General features: G+C 41.0%; 2 protein-coding genes across 2 annotated transcripts in view; both read left to right on the top strand.

Annotated features, from left to right (window-relative positions):
- Positions 1-7187, top strand: part of COL25A1 (collagen type XXV alpha 1 chain) — a 299790-nt gene extending 292603 nt beyond the window's left edge. The window contains exons 40-41 of the mRNA XM_058420779.1: positions 604-642; positions 1391-7187. Coding sequence (XP_058276762.1) covers positions 604-642; positions 1391-1393 — 42 coding nt within the window. The 3' untranslated portion in view covers positions 1394-7187. The remainder of the gene's footprint in view (positions 1-603; positions 643-1390) is intronic.
- Positions 7188-12613: 5426 nt separating this feature from the next.
- ETNPPL (ethanolamine-phosphate phospho-lyase) lies at positions 12614-26152 on the top strand. Its single transcript, XM_040063936.2, has 13 exons — positions 12614-12735; positions 14596-14714; positions 14877-15036; positions 15941-16015; positions 17460-17553; positions 18698-18814; positions 20506-20588; positions 21092-21317; positions 22204-22358; positions 23076-23165; positions 23378-23508; positions 24408-24475; positions 25332-26152. The coding sequence occupies exons 1-13, from the start codon at positions 12680-12682 to the stop codon at positions 25461-25463; spliced, it is 1506 nt and encodes a 501-aa protein (XP_039919870.1). The 5' UTR covers positions 12614-12679; the 3' UTR covers positions 25464-26152.
- Positions 26153-26631: the final 479 nt, after the last annotated feature.

The following is a 26631-nucleotide window of genomic DNA, read 5'->3' as shown; positions in this document are numbered from 1 at the left end:
GAGATGCATTAAGATAGGATAGCAACAGAAAAGGAGTGACTCTCACTAGGCATATTAGTCCAAGCACTGAAATAACCAGTGCTGCTGTACTGCTGTGATGCCACTGCTGATGTTTTCTTCCACTGTGGAACTCAAGGTATGTTCAGGCCTTAAGATTTCGCTGCTTCGTTCAATAACTGATATTGAAAGCGAAAAGAAGAGATCTTACTCCCATTTGAGTCTTGCTGTCTTATCACAGGGTGACCTTTGTATGAAGGGCCCATAAAACATAGTTTATATTATATTTAAAATAACATGTAGCCTGAGCTCTAGCAGCACTAAGAAACTGATAAAGAACTTCTAATGGCTTAGAGAAAAACAGATCTTTATAGCAGAGAATTGCATGTATGCATTTACAGTGTAAACCTTCTCGCCTTTGGCTTTTCCTTCACTTTGAGAATAAGAGAGGAAATAAGTTAACTGGTAGCTACGTTTTATATAGAAAGTCAAAACTGCTTCAGCTGTTCTAACAGATGTTGATGAAATATCTATCCTATCAAACTTACTTATGCTTTTTTTTTTTGCCTTTTTTTTTTTTTTTTCCTTTTACTCCCCCTGAAACAGGGTCCTGATGGATTACCAATGCCTGGCTGTTGGCAGAAGGTAGGATGGGCAGAGCTTTTTCTTTTCCGGAGCAGTGTGTCCTTAGCATGCATAAATGCCTGTCACAATCGTACTGAACAGTATCAAGATACACCTCAGAGCCTCCTAGGCAGACATATCCAGCAATGCAAGATCAGATCTTTCCATGGCAGTAGTTCATGTGATATGCTGTAATTTATGTAGAATAATTCATTGAGGCAGTACTGTAGAAATGGTTGGCATTAGTTTCCTGGAAAGTCCAAGACTTTTCTTTTTTCCCATGAGGGCTCACACATCCTTTGGTTCCTGCAGATGATCAATGCTTCTCATAATAAAAACTCATGGATGTGGCATTTTTGTCAAGTATTTCTCTTGATCTATTATAATATTGGTTTTCTGTGATACTGAGAAGGACAGTGTATCCTGGTATTTTCTTTGCCTTACTTTTCCATTCTTCAGTAAATCCCCCTGGGTTTTGTGTTTTATGGCAGTATTAACTGACGGCATTATTTTAGTAAATATTTAACCTAGACAGTGCTTGATTTAAAAACATAGCATTCAGAATAATATAGTTGGAAGGATACTGGCATATAATATATCAGAAAACATGAAGCATAAGTGAAATCACGGGTGCATTATCTCTGAAGAATAGTTCGTGCTGAGGAAATAACTACTAATATTTGCAACTTTGCCTTATCTATGTATTTGTAATAGATGTCTGAAATAACTTACTAATTTGATTAATCTGTATCTCTTTTTGTCTTTGCAGTGATGAATCTAACCTTACAAGCATGAAGTTGTGTATATATAGAGCTCCACTTTTTTTATTTATAGTTGAGAACTGAAATTTTGATTTTACAAGTCTGAGATATGTTTACATGTAGCAGCTTCTACTTGTTTGCAATAGTCCATACATGCATCTTTTTTTCACCTACATCTGCAGTAAGATGATACAATAACTGCAGGATAAACCTGCAAAGATTGTCTCACTAATGAGAGAGAGAGATCTCAAAACAATGATCAGTAATAGAAATTAACATTTCTGTAAATTCTTACGTTTTGGCTTGTGGATATGCATGGACAATGAGTGCCATGAACTAGTTTACGAGAAATTGTGACCAAATAAGAGCAAAATGCTATGAAATGTACTGTACCAGCTGCTGTTGGAGTTTACTGACTTGGCTTCCATGTCCATCTTAAACACATCATTGGTTCATTACACCGCATCTGTTCACATGAACTAAAAGCATGAGTTTGTGTGCCAGACCTGCTTGCTGTGTGATCATGAGTGCCTGTTCACAGTGACCTTTGATTCCAGCTTCTGAGTCATTTCCTTCTGTCATCTCAAGGGAGTCACACCATGGCTCATTGCTAAAAAGAGATAAACCAGAGGAGCACAGAAAGAGGCCATGAATTTTTGGGGAGTAGCATTCCAGCTGCAGGTGGATGGCTTCCAGTCTTGCGGGATACTTGGCCCCTTTGATCAAGGAGGGTCCCGCCTGTTGATCAGCATCGGTTTTGCCTTGCACTGCTCAAGGTCGTGAATACATTCACGGTAGGCCCTGTCGAGTCCTCAATCAAGAGGGAGAGAATGTTGAAGAAAAAACCAGACTTCTCTGTGGGTTGTTTGAAAAGGTTCAGAGGTGCTGCAGGGATCATTTGATGGCAGACACCACCTGAGACTAGAAGCTTCTCAACCTCACTCGAAGATGGACAGAGTATATATGCTCTGCATACTGCATTTTGGGACTGCTGGAGGAGGAAGCACTCTTGAGGTGGGGATGAATCAGATCATCCTCCAGAGGAGGATAACAATGGAACTGACCAGAGATGTATGTATCATGGTTTGGTTTTCAGGTTACTCACTTTAAATTACACATAAGGAGCTGAACTCCTCTACAGGATTTTGGAAGCAACGGTTTGTTTTGTTTCCTTTTCCTATTACTGTTGCCATAAAGAATGCATTTCAATAATCTATTCAACATTTGTGATGACGGCATTGAAGAAAATACTTACAAGCCACATATTCATCTTGTTTCAGTATTAATAGTTTTTATTTCAGAGTCTTTGAAGGCTTTAAGTCTAAAAAAGAGTTTATTTTTGTGTTTCACAGAATGATGTATTCACCTTGTTCCTTTTATGTTGTTACAGTGATTTTAGTGGACGTTATTGCTCAAAAAACATTGGAGAGAAACCATTCTGTGTGATTATCACTGCACACTTGTCACCATGCTCCACTGTTAAATGTGTTGATTTTTCTCCCTGTTCAGATGGCTTCCTAGAGAAACTTTTCCTTCACTTTTTTTCATTGCTAGAAATACGTAATTTGTGCACATTTGTAGTTTTGCCACGAGGTTTTTTTTACAAATTTGAGTCTTCATATGGTGCACTGAAGTTAGTTTGAGAGATTAATTTATGGGAAATGGTGCCATATTTGGCAGATGGGAGTTCTTTTTATATAATTTCTCTTCCTGATGTATATAGCTGGATCATCCCAAATGTTTTTAGTTATTTTTCCAAGAGTTATCTTTCATATATAGACCAAAACTAAAGTTGAAGAAGACAGCTTTTCTCCATTCATATGAGGGCACCTTATGCCCTTCTTGGAACGCACGTTTTTCCTTGCTCCATCATTTCTAAATCATGTGAAGATGGGGGTCACACTTTTTTGTATTGCTTCACAATCTCAGATCAATGGAAATGCCACTATAAAGGAATATTTCTCTTTGATGAATCTTTATTTTTATTTTCGTATATTGGAGTCAAACCCAGCTTTTCATTGAGGAAAACCCAGATTTTTATAGCAAAAAAAGTCAATTTAGTGGCCTCCAATTAGTAGTATCTTACTAATAAAAACCAAAAATCTGGCACTATACACTGAATACATATGTATTTTTACTGCTCAATTGCATCCTTCCAATAACGAGAAATAAACAAGTGTTCACAGATAGAAGGAAATATGTTTTGCTTTCACTAAATTTTCAGAGATGCAAGTATCAACCTGTTTGAACAGTGATGATTACATCAGTGAAAACCTTCAGGTGGCGCAGATAGAATATAAAATGTTACCGGAGTGTCGCAGCAGTAACACAATCGAGGACCTTTCAGGAGGACAGGAGCAGCGCTGTGTAAGCCTTCTACTTGCCACTTCCAGTCTGCTTGTTCCGGCAGCACTGTGTCAAAAAACCAGCTGGCTGAGGAACAAGCTGCCTGCCTGACAGAAAGGAGTCGCTCGTGTCCGTATCCTGACTTGGCACGTTTGGCTGGGTACGTGGTAGATGTGGAGACTAGAAACTGAATGCTTTTTATGGTATCGAATACTGGCAATCAGTACAGTGAGATGAAATATTTCTTAAAGGTCCTTCAGAATATTTATGTGCAAAATCAAGTAGGATGTTTATTATCTGGCTAGATGATTTAGCAACTCCATATTGAGACTGTCCACAAACATAACTCGTTCAAGGGATAGCAACAAGATAAATAATGCTGTCACAAGCACTTTCTTTTTTTTTTTTAAATTTGTGTACCTATATTTTTTAACTGCCCTCCTAGCATCCATTTCTATATGCACCAATAAAGCTAGCAGAGCTTTGGTCTGTGGTTTTGTCATTCAGGAAATAATTATAGACACCGCTGTTAAGTGTTAGTCAAAACTCAATTCTCCTTTAACTCCGTGACACTAGACCCTAATGAAGAAACACTTAAGCACCTTCATTTGCTTTCTTTTCTGTCTTGTATATTAATTTCTTTATTAAATTCCCAGCAGGTAGGAATACTTCTTTCTTTTCCAAATAATCTTACTTGGCTTTTTTAGTCTTTGTGTTATTCAATATCATGAAATGTTCATTCCTTTTAAATGACCATGAGTGAGCAGTAGATAAACAATTTGATTTGGAAGGTTGAGCTACATACATAGATTTGGCATTAATATTTGCATATCATATTGAATTGAAATGAAACTTAACCATATCTAGGAAAATTGCATGGTCAGTACAAGAAAAAAAATAATTTGGTTTAATATTTTATCAAGAAAAGCACCCTGTGAAGACTTGCAATGTATTTATTTTGTTCAAGAAGCAACTATTTCTGGTGCTAGTATATCTTTTTCCTTTTGATGGCAAGCTACAGTTTGAACTGCCAGTGTGGTGTTGTATCTTTTAGTGGCATTCCTCCAGATAGATACTATTTGTTTTGTTTAGTTTGTGACAGGAACTGTAGTTCTCTACCAGTCTTTTCAGTTGTAGAAATGTGTAGTGATGTTAGTCTGCACAGTTTCTATATCCCTGACTTTTTCAGGTATGATTAATCCTTGTTTCTTTGAGAGTTTTCAGTATTTGTTTCCATATGAAGTTTTGTAATTATCTGTTACTCCAGTGCATTAAAACCACATTGTGCAGAAGTCCTGCTACAGAGGCCACAAATCTTTCAAGCACTGTATGAATATGTCTGACATACATGGTCCTTGTCTTCATATTCATAGACTATGGGAAAGCTTTCTTTCAGGATACTTTGGAAAACTTTCTTTTCCTGAGGTAAAGCATGAGATGTTAAATCACAGAGCAATGATGCAATGTATTTTTTGATTTATATTTTTATTTATTGCTGATCGTGATGTCATATTCTGATAGTGTAGCAAAGCAGAATGATGCTCTTGATCCAGCTGTTGTTTTAGTCTGTGGTGTAAGTAGTGTGAATGAGTTTCAAAATTATCAAATCCATATCTCTGCAAATGTGTAAAGTATAGAGTTGGAAAAGGAATAGTCGTTAAGACTGATGTGCAGTGTGGAAAGTTAGCACTGGCTCCACTGAGCATCACACCCATGGAGGGTGCGTGTGACCACCATTTACTTGGTTGTGCCACCAGAAAGACAAGCAACCCCAAATGAGATCAGCAGACCTTTGGTCCACTTGGGAGGGTGGTGCTTGTAAGGCTGGGGGCTGTGCCAGGACACGTGGCTGGGATCCTGGATCCCCATGGGGTGTGCAGAGTTGTCCCACGGACTGCCCCGAAACTGGGATCCTAAACCTGGCTCAGCCGTGCAAGGCTCCTCCCATGGCTGTGCCTCCCCATCCCCAGCAAGGACTGGGGGCAGAGATGCATCCCCTCCTTGCAAAGTTCTGTGAGACATGCAGGAGGAATGACCCAGGTGCTATGTTTTGTAATGAGGGGAATATTCACACCTTCAGCAGTGCGGTTTTGCCTGAGTCAGGACTATTTCAGTAAGAACTGCAGAGATATTGTCAGCCCATTTTTTGAAAGTGATAAAGAGGTTCAAGGCATGCAGAAGTTGGCCCTTCCCTTCAAATTTCCTGATCTCTGCTGCTTGACCATCTTAAATTACATTTTTAAATCTCATTAGGTATTACCTAATGAGATTCCTAAATTTTCACACTAAAGATTCACACAAAACATATCTGCAAAGATAGTGGTCAAAAGAAAGTCTAATATGTAGTCATTGCAAAAATTCTGTTTCAGTGACTGGAATTAAAACTAACACTGATTTTTTTTTTCTTTTCTGCAATTTGTTTTTTATGGATGTCAATATTGCTGTAATGTACAAATGAAGGTTTTCTTGCACCCTCTGTTATTAAGTATTTTACATGGTGGTTGGATTCATTAAACGCAGTTAGAAACAAGTGCCTGCCACCATCATTTCTGAAAAAGATACTCTACAGAACAAGTGGAGTTTGTATTTGAAAATGGATTTGGAGTGTTGTTTTTGTTTCATTTTGTTTTTAAATGCATCCAGTTATCAATGCTGCTTGGAAATTGAATTTTCTTTGAAAGCAGGGGGCCTTAACCTGGGACCGTTAGTGTGTTACTTGTTTCTATTTAAAAAAGAAATTGTATTAATTTCCCAGATCCCATTGGTACTTGCACACTTTGCTGAAGTATTATGGAGAGTTGGGTTGGTGGAAGAATGTTTTACATATTGTTATCATATATGTGGATATTCTTATATTATTGTACATGTTTGGGAAAATATCACACAACTTTAAAAATGTTGCTAAGATGTATGTATCTGACTTTTTCCTTTGGAAAATATTATATATTTTTATTTGTATTTTTTACTTTTTTAAGTTCATCTATATGTGCCGTTATTTTTGTATTGCAAATGGTCTCATAAATGAAGTAGAAGAGATAAAAATACAAAGTAATTTGGCAAAGATTTCAATGCTTGGGGGGAAAAATACATGGGTCAGCATCATATTATCAATACTAGAAATATTTTGAGTGTCTTAGCACTGTAAATATGTCACAAGACCTCTTTTGATGAGTAGTGTAAAGAATTGCAAAGTTTTAATCACCCATTTTAATTTGTTATTATTTACCACTTTCTTGTGGCCACTGGTCTTGACTTAATTGAACCCAATCAAACAGCATGCTTTTGTTTTTATTATTAAAAAATCTCCTTGTTTTTCAGTTGAATATTGTTTTCTTTCAGTTTTGTACTTCAGGTTTTGTTTCTTGCTTGTGAGAAGTTGATCTTCAGAATTATTTTTACACTATTTATGATTTATTTTCATAATGTAAAAAGTGTGTAATTATTAAAATATTAATCCAACCATTGGTGCTGATTTTAAATAGTTATAAAGTTCTTAATGTTGGTGCAAAAAACTGTTCTAGTCTTTTTGGATTGAAAAACGTGTGTGCTGCTTTGTTCCATCCCGGAGTTTGAAGTCTAGAGCAAGTTGTGTCAGACATTCACACAACATCAGGGCCTCTGCCCCGTGTTCCATTTTCCTGGGGTGGGCAGTAAGAAAACTCACCTTCCTCTTCTTAGGGTGTCTTTCCCCTTCAAAGCAGCGTCTCTTTTGTTATCTTTTCTAAACAGGCAGCACAGGCTGTGGGAACCCGCAGATTATGTAAGGAAGAAGCTTTGCTTCAAAGCTTGGAGCTGTTCCTCACTCTGGGAAAGTTGCAGGGTATTAACCAGAAATTGAAACTACTGCTTAGGCAAGTTCAGTGGCACCCTGGGATCTTAAGAAATAAAGCTGAAAATCACCAGTCTCCCTTTTCTGTTGTTCTCAAGGTGAAAAATAAACCTGAAGTGCTGAGAAAAAAAGATGTGCACAGTGTCACGAGGAAATGAGACACTAGAAAATGTGAGGGTCTCTTTTCCACAGATCTAGCTTGTTCAGAAATGATGAAACATAATAATTATTACAAAATGGTGTATTTTTAAGCACCCTGGTTTAAGAAGACCAGGAGTCTGACTGAACAAAAGGTTTAAAAAAACACTGGGGAACAGTTGTAATTTCTTCAACACATTATTTAAATGTTTGGATTTTCTAAATCCCAAAGTATTTCAGGCAAGCGACGTTCCACGTTGTTTCCATCACCTCAAAAATGCAGTCACTGTAGGTGGAGGGAATTATAGGTTTGGCCTCTCCTATTAACTCTTGCTAATCCCCATAAATGTCCATTAATCTTATCTAGCTCTGTTTTAGACTCTTGGAGGGACTAAAAATATCTCTGCTCCCTTTCCAGGCTGAGGTACTTCCAGCTTAACGTGCTGTGCTCTGCCAGGCTGAGCGCGTGGCTCCAAGGGCTGTGAGTGCTGCTGTCACCCCATCTGGGCAGCCTTGACCCAGGTGATGTCCGTGCTTCAGCTGTGGCCACTCTTGCCCTTTTCTTGCTTCCATCTTTCTCCTTTCTTCTGCTTTCGTAGAGAAATGCAGTTCTAGATGTCCTGCCAAAACACAAGTGTATTCTGAACTGCTGCCAGAGCCAACACCCTGTGGGTTTTCCATTCCGTGCTCAGACAGCATCCCTGTTATTTTTCACTTCTGTGCTCCCTTTAGAGCTTTAGATGCTTTAGAGCCAAACCTCAGGTAACCAGTATCCTACAGCCTTCACATCCTACTGCACTCCTGGGACACAGCTTGCCTCTGGCATTGCCTCCTGTTCACACACCTCCTTCATAATTTTGTGATACGCCAAAGCACATGCAGGACTGCATGTGAAATGCTTGCCACTTCTGCTGGTTTTTTTGTTTTTGTTTTAATGGAATAATAATTAAATACCTAAGAGCTATTATGCTGCAGCTCTGCTTTGTGGACCTACTAAGCCTACTACTTCCTGCCAAAATAAAAAATAATGCAACAGAAGCTGCTTTTTGTGTCCCCATCTCGCACAGTTTCACATTGTGGTTCAATTATAGTAACCACACACAAATGTTAAAAAAACAAAACGAGGAGCTGAAAAAGCATTTCATGTTCCAGCAAGTAGTAACAACTGCACCCAAATAAATATTAAAAGAAAACAAGGGAATGCCAAAACATTTAAGTCATGTTGCTGCAGGCAGTCTTTCTGTCTTCCCAGGGTTACTAATTTGTCTTCTCTACCTTTGGCCTCTGGGAATTTCCAGATGGAGTACTCACAGGGCATTCGACTTCCCCATCTCCTAAATGCAGTAAAAAAACCCCAGTGGTTTGCTTGATGTGTATGTATCTATATGAGTGTGTATATGTGTGTATATATATATACACTCACGCACATATAGATATATATGTATTGGTACGTTTTCATGTGTCTGCTTGAACATACATAAATGTGTGTGTGTATATGACCAGAGGATACTGTACACAAACCTCTTCAGAGAGATCACTTGTCTGCTAGCTGCTTTAGTTTATCTCCCTGATTAAAGGTGGGCACAGCTCCTGTCACGTAACCAGGATGTGGGGTTTTTTCATGTGCTTACACCAAGACAGGTTGTTCAAAAGCCAATAAATACCCTGATTGGTTTTTTATGGGCAGGTCACAGCTTGACTGAGTTTCCAAAAGGCGCACACCTAAGCAGAGCTGTCACGAGGTCTCTGACATCACCTTTGGCTGCTCCCTCCTTGAGCTAAGGAGTATCTGGTAATTTTTGCCAGCTTTTAGGATCTCTCTTCTACTTGGTATATTAAAGTCGTTGTGAGGTAATTGATTCTGGTCAAGATAAAACTGATAAATGTTGACAACGCACCCTGTGCTTAACTGACTTGGGGCCGTGCCGGACTGGTCACTGCAGGAACTTGGAGGCAAGCCCATTCCCCTTCCATAGCACATGCCAAGCAGCTGCCTGTCCCTGGGAAGGTGCAGACAGGTATGGTTTGTCCATCTTTAAATTTCTGTACTGAAACAGATCTTTGGTGCAGATCAATTTCCACAGCAAATCCATCAGCCATGTGTTTAGTTCTCAGGATGCACCAGCAATACATTGTTGAGGAACTCCCTCACAGATAAATAGGTAGCCAGAGGCACATTACTTGTATACTGTTTGAAACTCTTGTTCACTCTTTTTCATCTATCATACAGGATGCCAGGCTGCTGGTTTCTGGTATCATGCCAGGACACAGCCTATAAACAAGCATGGAAAAATGTAAATTAAAATGTTTGTAGAGCAAACAGAGCAGGATGGAGTTAACAGCATGGTTTTTGTTGGCAGTTTTGGTTTTTTACTAAAACACAAGTATTTTGGGAAAAAAACCCCACAACCTATTTTAATCCTATTATATATCATAGCGAGATAGCTGCCAGTATTTACTGTAGCATTATGAGGGCAAGTGGTGCTGCAAAGGCTTTTGTCTGGGTCAGGATCTCTTCTAATCTTGGGAGAGCCTACACACATGAGACTTGGCAGGCTTGCTCCTGCTCATAGTATCAAGAGAGAGAAAGAACTATGAGCCAAGGGGAAGGGATATTTTCTTGATTGTTAAGCCCCTTTCCATGGCTTTGAAGGAACAGAGAAATAACTTCCTCCTTCTACCTCACCTGCCCCTTCAAGCCCTCCTGGTGAAGTGTGCTATTGCTTCCAGCAGTTACTCAGCTAACTGTGAGCAAACTTGCTTTTGCTAAACCTGAAACAAAGCCCTGATACAGGGCTGTCAGTGCATCCTTCTAAAGAAGTAGCAGCACAATATTTTGCATATCCCATCAATCTGTTTGTGGTCCAGGGTTTCTGCATGAGCAATACCACGCAGACCAGCATAAACAGCTGAGATTTTCTAGTGTTGGCATGGGCAGCAGCCCTAGAGGGAGGGACAAGGCTGTGCTCGGCACCGACAGAGGGCAGGCACCAGCCCGGCGTGGGGAAAACCATCTCTCCTGAAATGCCTTGGGACTCACAGGCTTGGATACTGCCCGGCCCCCGGCCTTTCTGCCCTACATTGCTGGTACAAAAGGATTGCAGCTAATTCAGTATCAGGTGTAGTACAACTTGAACTGCATCTACCTTATATCATTGCTCAGTTTTCAGAGATGTTGGCAAAATGGAAAGGCATTGCAGAGAGCATTCCTGACAGGCTCTAGCCTTGGCTCTGTTTGGATGTTAGCAGATCTAAATGCCTGTTCCCTTCTTGAAGACCCATCAATGAATTTCATCACTGGCTGTACAATGCTGCCCTGGCTGACAGTTTTGGCAAATCCTTCATGTCTTTTAATTTTAGTCTTCCTGCGTGGACGAGGCACTGAAGATAGGCAGCAGCTGTCTCTGCTGGGATGTAGGGGTGGAGCTGCTGTGACTTCTGCTACTCTTGGTTGGTGAGGCAAGGTTTCCAGTGGAGCAGGAGTACAGAATGTCAAAGCTTCAAGTTTAACACTGAGGAAGCTCAAGTAAATGACTGGATGGAGAGATGTGCTGTCTAGAGAAAGGTGGCTTGCTGGCAGAGATACTAAGAAAAAAAAAGAAGAAAAGTAAAAATCAGGAAGTGTGTTTCTTCAATCTGCAGAATTTGTGATGACTTGCTGGATACTGATCAAGAAAAAGGAAGTATCATCAGCACAGGAAATTGTGTGGCTTTACATATGCTCTCTGAAAACTCTTCCAAACATAGTGCTGCAGGTGGCACAGACGAGCTACAGATGGGGTAGCAGAGCCGTGGGCGAGTGTTCCTGCTGTCTGCTCATGCAGCTCGAGGAGCAGCCTCCAGGAGAGACGGTGCGTGCTTGGTAGGGAGAAGGTAAATCTGAGGTGCTCCACCAGCAGCTTCGCTGTTCTGAAATGTGATGCCTCTTGATGTGAATCCTGTCCTTCTTCCCCCGTCTTCTCCCCTCTTTTTCTAGTGGGCTTTGATGTCCAGCGAGATGGTTATTAAGTGTAACCATGAAAAAATGCCACATTCGAGCAAGTCACTTCAATATTGCTTCTGTGGTTACCAAGAGGTCAAGGATTACCTAGTCCATGATCACTTTAGGTGTATTTAGATGTCACCTAGACCTAAGAGTGAACCAATGTCTTTGAGCACCATGGCTCTTTTCTACATACACGTACAAAACCTGGCAAACCATAGATTTTCCCTCCAGTGGGAGGGCTGTCAGAGGTTGTGACCTGAGCAATAGTCCCGGCCGTGCACATATCTGATCCTCCTGTATGGCACCGTTAGTTCCTACAGGATGTGTAGCTTTAATCATTTCTTCAGTAGATTTTACTTATTTGCCTCACTTCATAAGAACTGCGGAAATACTGATACTGGCTTTGATGGGCGCATACAAGCAATATCTCAGCCTACTCTTAACAAGCAGATTTTGGGACGTAAGAGGCAGACAGGGGCATTGAATTATGACCCTGATTTTGATTAAATAATCCGCTTTGTGTTCCTCCCCCAGGAGGTGGGAGCGGCGCTGGGGCCACCAGGATGACCGACGGCTGGCAGGAATGGCAGGGTGGCGCGTGGGAGCCGAGCACCCACCCGCACGCACCAAGTCGGTTGTTTGGCCAGTTTGTGCCGGTCTGTGCCCTTAGATGGAAAAATAATTAAATAAATAAAATTAAAAAAAAAAAAAAAATAAAAAACCACCACCAAAATTCCGAGGCACAGGACTCACCCGCGGCTGGCCCGCCGCAACTCAACAGGAAACACGAGTCCTCCGAAAAGCAAAGCCAGGGGGCTGGGGGAGCGGTCGGAACGGGACGTCCCGTCCTGTCCCGTCCCGCCGGGGAAGGCGGGAGGGAGGGAGGCGGGGAGGAGGGGTTTGGCCGGGGCCGGCGCCGGCATAAGAGGCGGGGAACCCTTGTGCGGCTCGGACGGACCGTGTTCTCCAGGGCCGTGCCGTGCCGTGCCTGCCGGCGGGATGGAGGAGCTCTACAGCAAGGCGGAGACCCTCGCTCTTCGGAGGAAGCACATCGGGTAGGGGCGGCGGGGGGGGGCCGGGAGAAGGGCAGAAGGGAGGATGAGGAGGAGGAAGGTCTGTCTCTGGTGACAGCCCCCGTCCGGAGCCGCTCGGCGCTGCCCGGGGGCTGCCAGGGCTGGGCAGCCCCTCCGGCCCCGCGGCGAGACCCAGCGGGGACGGGGGACACGGACACACACAGGAGCTGTCATCCCTCTGGCTTGCCAGGTCTCGGAGCCACCCGGAATAGCCTGGGCGGGCGGAGGGATGCCGTCATTAAAAGACTGCACATCAAAGGCATCGTTCACTTTTCAAGCAGCCCGAATGTGGTACCCAGGTCTATGTCTAAAATGAGCCTGCGCAGGGTTGGGGGTTTTTTGTGCATGCACCTGCAAAACAGCCGTGTCTGTCGAATGAAGCTGCTGCTGACCCTTAAGCTGAGTTTAACCGAGGGACGTGCGGGAGAGCTGTCAGAGGTTGTGACCTGAGCAATAGTCCCGGCTGTGCACGTATCTGGTCCCCCTGTATGGCACCGTTAGTTCCAACAGGATGTGCGGCTTTGATCATTACTTCAGTAGCTGTTGCCAAGTGAAAAATTAGTCCAGGTTGTAAAAACAGATTTGTTTTGCTCATCCCATCTTAAGTGTATAGCATATAGAGAGAGCTTACTAAAGATTCATAACTCACAAAAGATTCCTTAAAGTCATGGCCTCATAAAGAGACAAAATCTAACAAAATCTACTACTTTTTAGGGGCCAGTTCAATACCGAGGAAGTCCTGCCTGTGCAAGGATTGTAGGATTGAGCAGTGATAGGCAGAAAAACAGAAAAACTTTCACAGAATGAACAGACAGGTTAGAGAAAAAAACCTATAGTCAAGAAATGGCCAATGATGATGGACATTGCTTTCAAAGTATAGCAGAGAAATAGCTGAAGATGTCAAAAAAAGATCTATTTAACAAGGCTAGAAGCTGTGAGAAAGAAAGCAAACTACTTCGCTATCCAGGAGTCACATTTTCAAGTGACTTTACAAGTTCATAACCTCAGTATACCTAACAATAACTCTCAGACTTACCTGGAAACAACTGTGTTTATCCAAGGTCATATAAACACTGCTAAATGTTCAGAAGATTTTCTTTCTGCTCAGTAATATAATTCAACATAATTACATAGCTGCCACATTCTCCAAGGGGTTGGGGGGGGGAGGGAGGAAGACAGAAAAAAGAATGTTTAAGGAGTACTTTGGTTAATTTTATAAGGAACTTGAGTTTTGCTGGAAGTCAGTGTGATTTAGATGCTTATGAAGTGCTGCTTTTAAAGATTTTATCCAAAGCAGACAGGGCAAGAGTGTGAGAGTTTTAGGACCTGCTCAGCACCTCTGAAAATAAAGCCTGCAAGGCATTAGTGTTTTGTTCTTGACTGTGACCTCTATATGCTACAGTCATCTGTTGCGTAATGATTTTTTGGCTATAGTATAAAACAGTGCTTAACAGCTTACTTAAGTCCTAGAGAGTTATTTGGCCATAGATGTCCGTAAGGCATGTAAACAAGCAGAGCTATAGCCTAGGAACATGGCAGGACATATAAGGACCTGGAACGATGTGCACACACTGTTCTCCTGTGAAATCAACTGCAGGCAGAGTCAAGCTTTGAAAACACCCTTATTAAAGACCAGCTTCTGTTCCCACTGTGCTGCAGGAAGTGCATGGGTTTTTACTGTGAGCAAGAGCCCCTGCTTGACCACCACCTGAATGATTCACAAGCTTTTTTTGCAGAAGGAGGCAATCGTCTCCAGAGCTGCAAAAAATCAGCCCCCTCAACACTCAAGCGAGGGAGAAAAAATGAGAAAATTAAAATGGTGTTATGTTTATTATGTTTTAGGCCTTCCTGCAAAGTTTTCTATGCCAAGGACCCTCTGAAGATAGTCCGTGCTCAGGGCCAATATATGTTTGATGAGAAAGGAGAGAAATACTTAGACTGCATCAACAACGTTGCACATGGTAAGCACTTTGACTTGTGAGACTGCTTCCATTCCTTAATTTCCAGTAGGGATCAGGACACATTTCTGCCAAGTCATGATGTTCACAGTGCTTCTCTGAACGTCCTTCTGTGGTTCAGTAATTGACTGCTTGCTAGTAATAACTAATTATTTTCTTCTTTAGTGGGCCACAGCCATCCATATGTGATAAAGGCTGCAACAAAACAGATGGAACTGCTCAATACAAACTCCCGCTTCCTGCACGACAACCTTGTTCAGTATGCACAGCGTCTCACTGCCACCCTGCCTGAGAAACTCTCTGTTTGCTATTTTGTTAACTCTGGGTGGGTCTGAATTGTATATTTTTTTTTTAATATGGCTATTTTTTAATGACTATTTTGCTTCTATTTGAGACAGATGCTCAGGACAGCTTATTCTAAATCTTACTAAGTAGGACTTAGTAACACTCAACAAAAATATATCCAGCACTGATTAAAACTTCCTTCCTATTTGCAGCCATCATATTTAGAGTGATGGCTCAAAGCAAGAGAGCCAAAACCTGAAAGTGGCCTTCTGAAGGCTATGGAAAAAAAAAAAAAAAAAAAAAGAAGTGGGGGGGCGGAAAGCAAGAAGAGGAAATTAATTCTGCAAATTGATGAATATTATGTACAGATTCATGAAAGACATCTGTAAATTGACATGTAACCTTGGAAACAAGTTAGTCTTCTTTAGGCAGTTTGGTAGTCTGTGATCATTTACATGTCCAGACAACTTGCAGGGACCTGTGAGCAGAGGGTCTGTGACAGATCAGGCTGGAAGCTGGAATCTTCTTCCAGGGTGCAGAATTGTGATGGTGCAAGCCCTGGGGAGAACGGAGTTGTGGAGTGTGGGAGATGGGGCATTGCTTTTTGACGGTTAGCGGCTGCATTGTGTTCTCAGCTGCAAATTGGCCTCCTTTGTACCAAGGAGAGGTAAATATCTACAGGCAAACTGGGGGAGGGAAATAAAGCATCTCTTTGTTTGCTGTTTATACAAAGGGCTGTTTTATCTTTGCCCCCTAACATGGCACTTATAGTCTCAACCTTAGCATTGTAATCTGTAGAGTAACAGAACCTGCTGTGTTGATTTGTTATATAATAAATATAGTAAATAATAAAGGCAGAGTCCTGTGCCTTGTCTTCTGCTGGTATACCCATCTAATTGGAAGCACTCCTTCACTGCTCTGCTGTTGTATCTGTTATTTTGCAGGTCTGAAGCAAATGATCTTGCTTTACGACTGGCTCGGCAGTACCGTGGGCACCAAGATGTGATCACCCTGGAGAAGTAAGTACACAGAGTAGCTTATGTGAACGGAGCCAGCAACTCCTGCCATTACTTCAGAAGCAGCTTTGCAGCGATCCCCTGCTGTTTGTACTCCACTGCCTGCTGAAAGAAAAGCTTTGTTGCTTTTGTATTAGAACAGATCAGGAAATCCCTTTTTCACATTTGGATAAACACAAGTTTTGAAGATCTCTGAAAAATAAGTTTGTCGGTCACCCCAGAAGGTCAGTCACCTGTTAGAGGGCATTTCCCACAGACTCCCAAAGCAATCTGGGCCAGAGACTTAAATGCTGGTTTCAAAAGCAGTGAGTGGTCTGGCTACTGGGCTGCCCTGGAAAAGGGCTTTCTGTTTGTCACCAGTTGCTGGACATGTTTCATTTTGCACAAATAAATACTCAACGGTCAAGAAGAAAGACCCTGTAGTCTGCAGCAGTGCTGCAATGATGCTCAGCTCTCCTTCAGTGAGTTCAAGTATGCACACAAAACCAAGTGGCTGCAAAATCAGGAGGTGTTGAGAGAGCTGCCAGCCACAAGGTAGGTGGCTGACCACATTTCAGGGTTTTCATATCCTAGATGCAGCTGTAGGTTTGGTGACATTGCTGTAGTGCTGGATTTTCTTCTCAGATTGTGATTAGAAAGTCCAGCCAGAGCAAATGCAAGGGAACATGTCTCTATCTGAATAGCACAAAGCTTGTTTGACTCAGCCGTATTCAGATCCCTGTTAGCAACACACTGACCTATGTGTGTTCTGCTAAGAAATCATGACACGTCTCTGGTTTGGTTTGAGGTTTGCTTCGCTTCAAGTTTGTGGCTGAACATCCCTGAATAAAGATGCTACAAGCTGTAGGCTCAAAAGGCTCTGGTTCCTCATTTCTAAATCCGTTGGCCTCAACAGTAACCAGCTTTAGCATACTCTGCAGTATAAAACATTTATATTCAAACAATATCCTTTTCCAAAGCCCTTTTATCTGCAGTGCCTTCAGGGCAGATAGTGGTGGGCTGCTGCTGCATAAGGTCCCCACTCCTCAATGCAATGCACACTCCTGAGAGTTTTCACAATGGTGTTGGGGTCTAGCTTGCAGAGCTTGGGCTGGCCAGGGAGACCCATGGGTTGGAAATGAAGGAGTTGGACCCACCCTTCAGCTCTAGGTCAGGCTGCTAGGGCAGCCACCTTGAAGTCAGTGCAATCCAAGCATCATCTTGGTCTGTCCCCATGTCAGTGCTTGATTTTAGCCTTTTCCCAGTCTTGCTAGTGAATTACAGCCAGCAGCAATTTCACATTGTTTTTGAGAGGAAGTCTGAGTAAATCAAATCAAGATCTCTTCACAAATGGTGCTACTGTGTTGCAGATGCAGTCGTTAGTTTGGATTATGTATAGGCACAGTTGTAAATTTGGCTCTTCTATACATTTGGTGAAAAGTGACTTGGATATTTAACACTCACACAGTGCTTACCATGGCCATGTTACATCTCTGATTGACATCAGTCCCTATAAATTTAATCAGCTGGGAAAGGACAGCAAGAAGGAGTATGTGCATGTGGTAAGTATGGGGTTTGGTTTGGTTTGGTTTGGTTTCTGGGGTTTTTTTGTTTGTTTGTTTGTTTGCTTTGGTTATTTTGTTTGTTTGTGGTTTGGGGGTGTTTTTTGTTTGTTTGTTTTGGGGGTGGGGATTTTTTTGGTGGTTTGTTTTGTTTTGTTTTGGGTTGGTTTTTTTTGTCATTTTTATACCTGTTATACAGCATATTGAATTGCCCTCTTCTGGTGTAAATATATTTTCATTCTGTTTTGCTGATGCATATGCTTGGCTGATTTCAGTGGAATAAATACAGTAAAATTGTTTGCTTTTGGATTTCTAAGGAGGGTTCAGCTGTGGGGCTGATTTCCTTCATTTTGCCACAGGTTTTCTTAGTCGCTGCATTGTATAGTTACACAGTTTGATGAAATCAGCCAATATCCATTGCCTTGGTTTGGTTAAAGATATGCAGGACTTTGAATCTCTTTCCAAAAACTGGAAAGACAGATTGCATAAGTTTACACAGATTTGGGTGTAGGACTCATGAGTGTCTAAAGAGTGTGATTTTTCACATGAACTTGTGTATCTTAAGAAGGCAAAAATTTTTCTCAGTCCAGAAATATACACCAAGCAGGCCTTTCCTATCTAGACCTCCTTGCACTGCCAAAGTAGCATCCAGCTTTTTATGCCACTTCCTTTCTCTTAGTTACCAAACCTTTCCTACCACCATTTGTAGAGGCTTGAATGTCACACACATTTGTGTCATGACTAAAATGCTGAAAGGGATGAGATAGACTGGAAAACCCTACTCTCCAGCGGCAGAAACAGAACTTCTGTGAGAATCTGAAATAAAGTGGTGGGTGGGTGCTCATTGTTGCGTCTTGAGGGAGAGGAAGGACAATCCTGAAAGGTGGATGAAGTAGATGATGGTTCTTACAACAGCTGTGTTCAGTAATACTGAACACATGAGAGGCCCAGATTGAGTTTAAGCTCCAGTAAGCATTTTTGCAATTCAAAGCAAACATTCGGGCTGTACTAACTCTTATTACCTATTTGTGTGGAAAGCCAATAGAGTGGAGCAGTAGAAAAGAAAGTAAATAGAAGTAAAAGTAAAAGTCTATTTCATGGAAGGATTGCCTTCATAAATAAATAAATAAATTGGTCTTTTCAGGCTCCCTCTCCCGATATCTACAGAGGGAAATACAGGGAAGACCACCCAGATCCAGCAAGTGCTTATGCTGAAGAGGTGAAAAAGATTATTGAAGAAGCACAGAAGAATGGGCGCAAGGTGTGTGTTTTGTGCTCTGGAAATGCTGAGGCTTCATCTATTTATTATGGCATGGTGATGTGTAACAGGCAACTAAGGACTTTCTTTCCCAATTTCACATGCTTCCCTCTGCCTTCATTTTTCTATGATGGGTTCTGTTCAAAATGGGCCATTTTTCTATCTGATGTTCTTATAATAATTTTTCTAGGCATCAATGAAAGGGTCAATATTACAGTCGTATATAAGTAGATACAGTCAAAGCTGTTCAATTTCCTATTGTGTGCATTGAAATGGGTAGTTGTTAATATCATAGGGAAATGTTTGAGGTCAGCTGAGAAACTACATCACAAGTTCTAGCAAAGATATATAAAAAAAATCCAGAACATAGAGAAAATCTATTGCATAAAATCTTGATACTACATTTCTGAGCCTGTTTGGTTAAGATAACTTTGATGTCATATAAAAAAGGCAAAACTTTCACTCATACACAGTATGACCTTGATAAAAACAGACAATTTCTGAACAGGTGTACCTAAAATATGTGTTAATCTTTTATATGATGGCATTAGTATGTTGAGACTTGTAGGGCTTGATCCAAAACCTGCTGAAGTCCCCGAAGACTTTAGCGGAGACTGGAACATGCTCCCTTTTAGTCCAACAGACTTACATCACCTCTCTTTTAGTTTCTCAATCAACTTTTTTTTTATTCTCTACTAACGGACAGTTTTGTTTTTTCTTCCCTTGTTTCCTTTCTTTTTGCACATTTCTTAGGTTTTGGTGACATAGACCTGTGGCAGGACAAGTTGTGCTAAAGGCTAAGCCTCACATGCTGTGGGAAACTTCGTACTCTTTGGCCGTATACTCAAATGTAGTGTACGGTTCTTTACACGTTACTGCTCCGCCTTGTTTCCAGGAAGACTGCGCCAGCACAGAGACCTCTTGATACTCAGGGAGGGGTTCACAAGTGGTGTGGGGATGCAATCCCTTAAATAGCAGACTTTTGCTGAGACCTTGGGGTAATATTGTATCTCTGCTGCGTAGACCTCTGCTGTTGACGAGAAACGAATTTTGATGTTCCGGTGTGTCTGATCTGCTGCTCTTACCCTTTCTGACTTGAAATAACTTTCTTTTTCATTCCTAGCAACTGGAATTATTTCATCTGTAGAAATTTTCTCTTCTTTTGTCAAGTGCCACATGCTGGCATGTTATTTGTGTAGTTATTTGCATTAGGCAGGGGTGCCCAAAGGCTAGCCACAGGTCATCTTATGGGTCAGCTTCCACCCACCTCTACCTGGTGTTCAGGATTAAACAAAAACCCACATACACCTGCAAGCTTTATTAACTTCTTTGGGAAGACGGTACGCACCGTTGTGCGTCTCCTGTAAACTGGTATTTGTAAATAAATTCATGTAGCTCCCAGGAGCCCGATCCAACATCCACTGACACCAGGAAGTGTCATTCAGTTCAACACAAGGGCTTAATGGACACCCTTGCATTCCCATCAGGCTGCAAAGGTGGCCCTGGCTACTGCAAATTTGGGCACTCTGATTACAAAATTAATAGCTATAGCTGTTTTCAAGAGCTCTCAGTTGTCCAGCCCATTGCGAGATTAAATTAAGGCCCACATTTAAACACTTATTTCTAGACTGTTAGATGTCTCTGCCAAGGCCAAGTAGATGAACACAGCTCTCACACGAGTTTGTCTCTTGTAGATTGCTGCCTTTATAGCTGAATCCATGCAGAGCTGTGGAGGCCAAGTAATTCCACCTGTGGGCTATTTCCAGAAAGTAGCAGAGTACGTACAGCACTTCACAAGGGTGTAACGGGGAAATTAAACTAAGAAATAACTTTTTTTCACTATAGACTTATCTAATAAATTCAGCTATTAACCTCAGCTCTTCATATTCTTGGCTATCTGTGGTTCATTTCTACTTATTGAAGAGTATGATTTCAGTTCAATTATTTTTATGGAATATCTGCTAATTTTTTAGCCAGATAATTGCCATTCTTTTCCTAACTTTATCCTCAGCTGTAAATTTGATGGAAGATGAAGTTAAACCTATTATAATCCTACAGTACTATTACAGTACTCTTATTTGACATTAAAATGTCAAATTTTTTAATAACATGTAGCATACTAAAAATTTCATAGCTATGAAATAGCTATAACTGTATTTTTTCTTTTTCTCCTAACTTGGTCTCACACTGCAGAATTTCTGTGATGCAGACTGCCTTGTCCTTGATTGCCTACCCGTGTTCTGCAGCACTAGACTTTCAAGGTATTGTGTTTGTTTTCAGGTATGTGCGTGCAGCAGGTGGAGTGTTCATAGCTGATGAGGTCCAGGTTGGCTTTGGCAGAGTTGGGAAGCATTTTTGGGCATTCCAGCTGCAAGGTGAAGACTTTGTGCCTGACATTGTCACCATGGGAAAGCCCATTGGCAATGGACACCCTATGTCTTGTGTGGTCACAACAAGGGAAATTGCTGAAGGTTTTGGTGCTTCTGGACTGGAGTATTTCAATACAGTAAGTTTGTAGGTGAAGCTTTGCCTTTTTTTTTTTTTTTTTTTCTTCTTTTTTCTTTTGGTCTGCATTTAGCAGTTAGAAGTTCTCCAGGTGATCCACATAACGTCTGCAGGCATCACTGCATCACATTACTAAGATCTCGAGTCAACCACAGTCTAGTATCTAAAAGCAAGTGGAGAGGCTTTGAAATATGCTCTGCATCCAGTGTTACATCATCATATGGAGCAGCACAAGCTCTCTGGCAGGTCATGCATCTCAGCTCACATCCATACAGATAAATTCTTCCTTATGTCTCTTTCCCTCTCCCCACTCTGAAATGCTGATCATGTAAAATTCCATTTTCTAGGATAGGCTCTGTGCTGGTGGAGATCATGACCTGGCAGACACTGGTCTGCAACTGACACCTAACAAAACAGTGACCCTTCACCAGGAAACACTACATCAGCATACATGCCACAGAGGTTCAGTCTTCTCGTTTACTGAGCCCGCTTTCTGCTCCTGTGACTCAGCTTTCTTCCCAGCTACCATGAATTCCCCTCTTTTAAGTGGATTTTATAATCTCTGGAACAAAATATATCAATTCTATCACCCACTGCTCTTCCCAGGAGCATTTTGCCTGCATGTGCAATCAGCTGAATTCTTCAGTCCTGAAATCTTGAAATTACTGCAACCTGAAGCAGAGGAAGAGGGTGCCCATCCCTTGCCCAAATGTAGGGGACAGTGTTCCACAGCCTGAATGCCACAAAATTCCCACCTTTTCAAGCTTTCCTCACGGCATGCCAAGCAGGAGAGGGCAAGTGAAAACAGCACAGATAGCCACAGATGAATGTTTTGTTTTGATAGGTTTTGATTTTGATGATGAGTTTTGTTTTGTCTTTGCTATCAGTTTGGAGGCAATCCAGTGTCTTGTGCCATTGGCTTGGCTGTGCTGGATGTAATAGAGAAAGAAGATCTCCAAGGAAATGCCACACGTGTAGGAAATTATCTCCTGGAGCTGCTGGCTGAGCAAAAGGAGAAACATCCCTTAGTGGGAGATATCAGGTGGGTGCATTGCAGCAATGTCAGAGAAGAAAGTAACTGTGCTAGAAAAAGCAACAAACTTGGTGTGAGTGGAACACAGAAACATGCCATGATTTTGCTACAACTCTCTTTTAAAATGGACTGCCCAAAACTGGTATTGTTAGGCAATATTTTTTAAAAGAAATTCTCCATTCATCTGCTTAATGAATTACAAGCATAGCTACTAAAAAAGTTCTGGGAGAGTAGGATAAAGAGCCATCCATATGCAATAACCAAGATGTCAGCACATTGTTGTAATCATGCAGACCTTGTTACAATCTCTGATGCATTTCCTTGATTTGGATTTTCCTCATCTCATGTTACTACCATTGATAATTGCCTTCAGGTTTTTGGGGGGAAGGGTTGCGGGTTTTTTGTACATTGTGGTTTTTTCATTATTTGTCTCCCTGGCTTGTGATTTTCAGGATAAGCATGAAAGAAAATTATTCTGTAATTCTTTTCTGGCCACGTAGCTTTAACGAGCCAGGTAAATTTATTTATCCAGAAATATCTGTCATCCCATTTGATTGTGTGAAGTTGCCAAAAGGCCATGAAAGACAAGGTCTCCTGTCTCATGCTCCTTTCCCCATTTGTGCTCCAGGGAGGGAATTACAGTTGTCAGAAACAGGTATTTGCAGCAGAAGGTTTGGATTACTGACACTGGATTTCACTTGTCTGTATTTTTCCGTTCTACTCCAGGGGTGTTGGATTGTTTGTTGGAGTGGATCTGGTGAAAGATAAGCAAAAGCGAACACCAGCCACAGCTGAAGCCCTTCATCTTATTTACAAGTAAGCCATTCTTAAAGACTCTGTGCAGTGATCAAACCCTCCTAATATTTTCCAGGAGCTAGTCATTAATTTTATTTTCAATCTATGTAGTTTTTGGTGACATAGTATACCAAAAATAAAACTTTCAAAATCTGTCTCAGCTTGAAGGAAGTGACAGGACACAATATAGTTTTATACTTGAGTCTAACACAGGTGTTTTCCTCTTTCCACAGACTCAAGGAGCATCAAATCCTTCTTAGTGCAGACGGACCCTACAGAAATATTTTAAAATTTAAACCACCGATGTGTTTCACAATGGAAGATGCAAAACATGCAGTGGAGACACTTGATGCACTTCTTACAGGTATGTGTGCTTTAGGGCTCATAGGAATACTCTTCTTTGTTCATTTCCCAATGAAACATCATCATAGCCCAGACCATTACATGCAAGGGAAAATAATCAACTGTATTTCTTACCATTCATCAAACTGCTGTCCTTAATGCCAATTATTATAAATAAGTACAAAGTCCCATATGTGCTTCATCCAAACTTTTAGGCCAAATCCTGTTCTTGAGCCTTTCTCTTGCAGACTCAATGTTATTAATCATTTCTGGTCACATATGCTGTTTGTTAAGGAGTGAATATATTAATTCAGCACAGGCCTGAAAGACGCTGCAGATACACTGGTGTAACTTTCCATAATGTGCTCTACCTTTTATTTTTTTTTCTTTTTTTTTTCTTTTTTTTTTTTTTTTTAAACTAGCGTACTGGAACGTGATTGTCTCACTCAAATTTAGCCTGAAGGTTTTTTCAGGCTTTTTTTTTTTTTTTTTTTTTCGTCTGGGGACCAATCCAGGGGAAAATAACATCAATTATGCTATTAGTCTGAGGGCTCTTGGAGCCTATTATACATTAAATGCTCCCGTCTTCTGAGGATATAACAACTAAAGTTAGAATTCCATGAACCTGTTGGACAAAGGCAGAATTCCACTCTGAAAGCTCTCTCTGATACCCTGTGCTACAGTCAAGTTGCTAATTTTATTCTTGTATCTAAATACCCGCAAAAAAGACAGTTCTAATAGATTAATCACATCACCTCAAAAAATGTTTTAGGAAGTATTCATCACTCTTCAGTTATTCTTCGGTGTGATAAATGCCCAGGGGTATAGCTGAATTTTTACTTCAGCCGGCTACTAAATAGACAGTATGCTTACTTACCCTCCCTTCTTTTTAATTTAATTATTTTATTACTTTGTTTTCAGAACTAGAAGAGGCCACTGGAATGAAGACAGAAAATAATGCATCTACGAATGTACAGTGTAAAAGAAAAGTATGTTTTTATTTATTTTTTTTACTTTTTTTCAGATAAGTGTTTGGCAAAGCAAGTATAAATTACTTTGGTAGAGCATGCCTTCATTTTTGGTAGCTTGAGTGGCTCTGTGCCTTGAAACTGAGCTCAGAGAGTAACTCGCTTCTAGAAACCTGAGAGGATTTACCCTGTCTCACTGGGGTAAATCTAAAAAGAGCTGAGTAATCCAGACCAACAACATGATATAGACAAGCCCCTCGTCTTATCTGCTTGTGCGCAAACAAGACCAACCAGACTTTGTGCTGCACAAAGTCATGAGCACAGCAGTCAGCAGCTATGGGCTCTTGGTATTGCGTGCTACTGAAAGATATCTGGCTTTCTAAGCAAGCCTGCAGCCTGGAAGGTGTCCAGGTTTTCAAAGAGTTCCAAGGATTTTGTTTCCACCATAGCTCTTTGAGTATGAATGGCTGACACACATCCAAATTAGGACTTCTTAGGTTGCAGCCCATCTTTGGATAAATCACATATGATTTCTCACACCCTCAAAAACATGTCATCCTCTCTACAGGAAAGCTTGCTGAACTGTCCCTTGTTTGGTTTTCCACTGGTGCTGTGGGAGTGGGAATGCAATATCTCAGCTGCCTAGGGGTATAAGAGTTAAGCAGAGATTTATCCTCTGTATATATAGATTTTACTAGGTTTGGAGTGCAAGCTTATTCTTACAGACATTTTTACACAATCAGTTCAATTTCTTTTGGAACTAAGAAGTTGTGGCAGTAATAGAGAGTCAGGCAGGGTTACCTAATGGGACCCAGGTCGAGTGGCGCCTGGTGGAAGACACACACATGCCTCCACTGATATCTCCTTTCCGTTTCAGACAATGGAAGAGAGTTCTCAACCAGAAGGTGCAAGCGAAAGCATCGGCCACATGAATGGAGCTGCCTGCCGACAAGAAAATGGGATTTATTCAAAAAAACGCTCAGTGCCAAGTAAAAGAATAAGAACATGAAGAGGGACAGTTTCTTCATTCAGTTTGAATTTGTGTCCGTCTTGCTTTTGAGATGAAGAGTGCAATAGTCTGAGTCCTAAGATCTGTTTGAAGCCTAATCATGCCTTTCATAAACTGGCTGAATTCCTATTAGCTTCAGTAGGTTTAAAATACTTTTTCAGATACATGAGAACTGTGCCATGTGGCTTGAAATCTAGATGTGACAAAATGGACAAATGAGACAAAAATACCGTGGTGCTGATGGCAGGCGTGACATAGGTACACAAACTTGGTGAAAACTGCAGATTTATCTATATTATGCAGAATCTGATTTGCTTAACTGCCATAAAGCAAATGCCAATCCTATTAAGTTTAAAAATATGTGCTTAATATGTTATTTTTACAATATTTTAAATTTCAATATGTAATATTGAGATGTTAATTACTTCCCATGTTTTAATGGCTGAATTCACTAAACAGTGCTTGAGAAAGAAATCATTATTATCTTCTAGTGTAACTTAGGTCCTATGGACCATATTCCCAGCGGATGTAAATTGCAGTAGCTTTGCTAATGTCAGCAATGCTCTACTAAGAGTCTACAATGCTGTGTGTAGAGACACAATGTCTATGCAGGGCACTCTCACTATAAATTCAAGGAAAATAAAGAATCTAATTTTCTATGAATAAAGCAACTTTTATAAATATTTAAATAGAGTAAGATTTAAATTTTTTTTCCCCTAAAGTTTATGGATTGAGTCCTATCAGCCTGTAAAATATGCAAGTAAAGTATATATAATTTCAGACACACTGATTGATTGAATTTAACCAGAAGGCATCTCAATATGAGGTTCCCAGGGACAGCCCAGCTTGCGTTTCCATGGATTTGGGTTGTTTTGAGAGTCATGGGAATTACTGCCTGCTCCTGTCAAAGCTGTGCTGATTCTGTTTGTCAGTGGTGATGTAGAGTTGCACACCAGTTCTATGGGATCCTGACATAATAACACTGGATAGGTTACTAAAAAGAGAGGACCACTGCATGCAACCAGTGCCTATCTGTGCTGCAGACACTTTAGACTGCCTTTCCTCGTTGTCAGTGTTAAATTTCAATGACAGCATACAAGCCCGGCTTCTCTTTCTTAATACAACCACAACTCCATGCTGTGGAGGACACTGAGGGCTTTCCAAATTG

The sequence above is a fragment of the Hirundo rustica genome, chromosome 5, assembly GCF_015227805.2.
Source record: "Hirundo rustica isolate bHirRus1 chromosome 5, bHirRus1.pri.v3, whole genome shotgun sequence".
Classification (NCBI taxonomy): Eukaryota; Metazoa; Chordata; class Aves; order Passeriformes; family Hirundinidae; genus Hirundo; species Hirundo rustica.
This window is presented reverse-complemented; position numbering and strand designations above follow the sequence as displayed.

Bases quoted from the DNA above. Each gene is read 5' to 3' on its own strand.
- ETNPPL (XM_040063936.2), top strand. From the start codon at position 12,680: ATGGAGGAGCTCTACAGCAAGGCGGAGACCCTCGCTCTTCGGAGGAAG. The intron at 16,016-17,459 runs GTAAGTACACAG...ACACTCACACAG, and splicing joins GATGTGATCACCCTGGAGAA to TGCTTACCATGGCCATGTTA. The intron at 23,166-23,377 runs GTAAGCCATTCT...CTCTTTCCACAG, and splicing joins GCCCTTCATCTTATTTACAA to ACTCAAGGAGCATCAAATCC.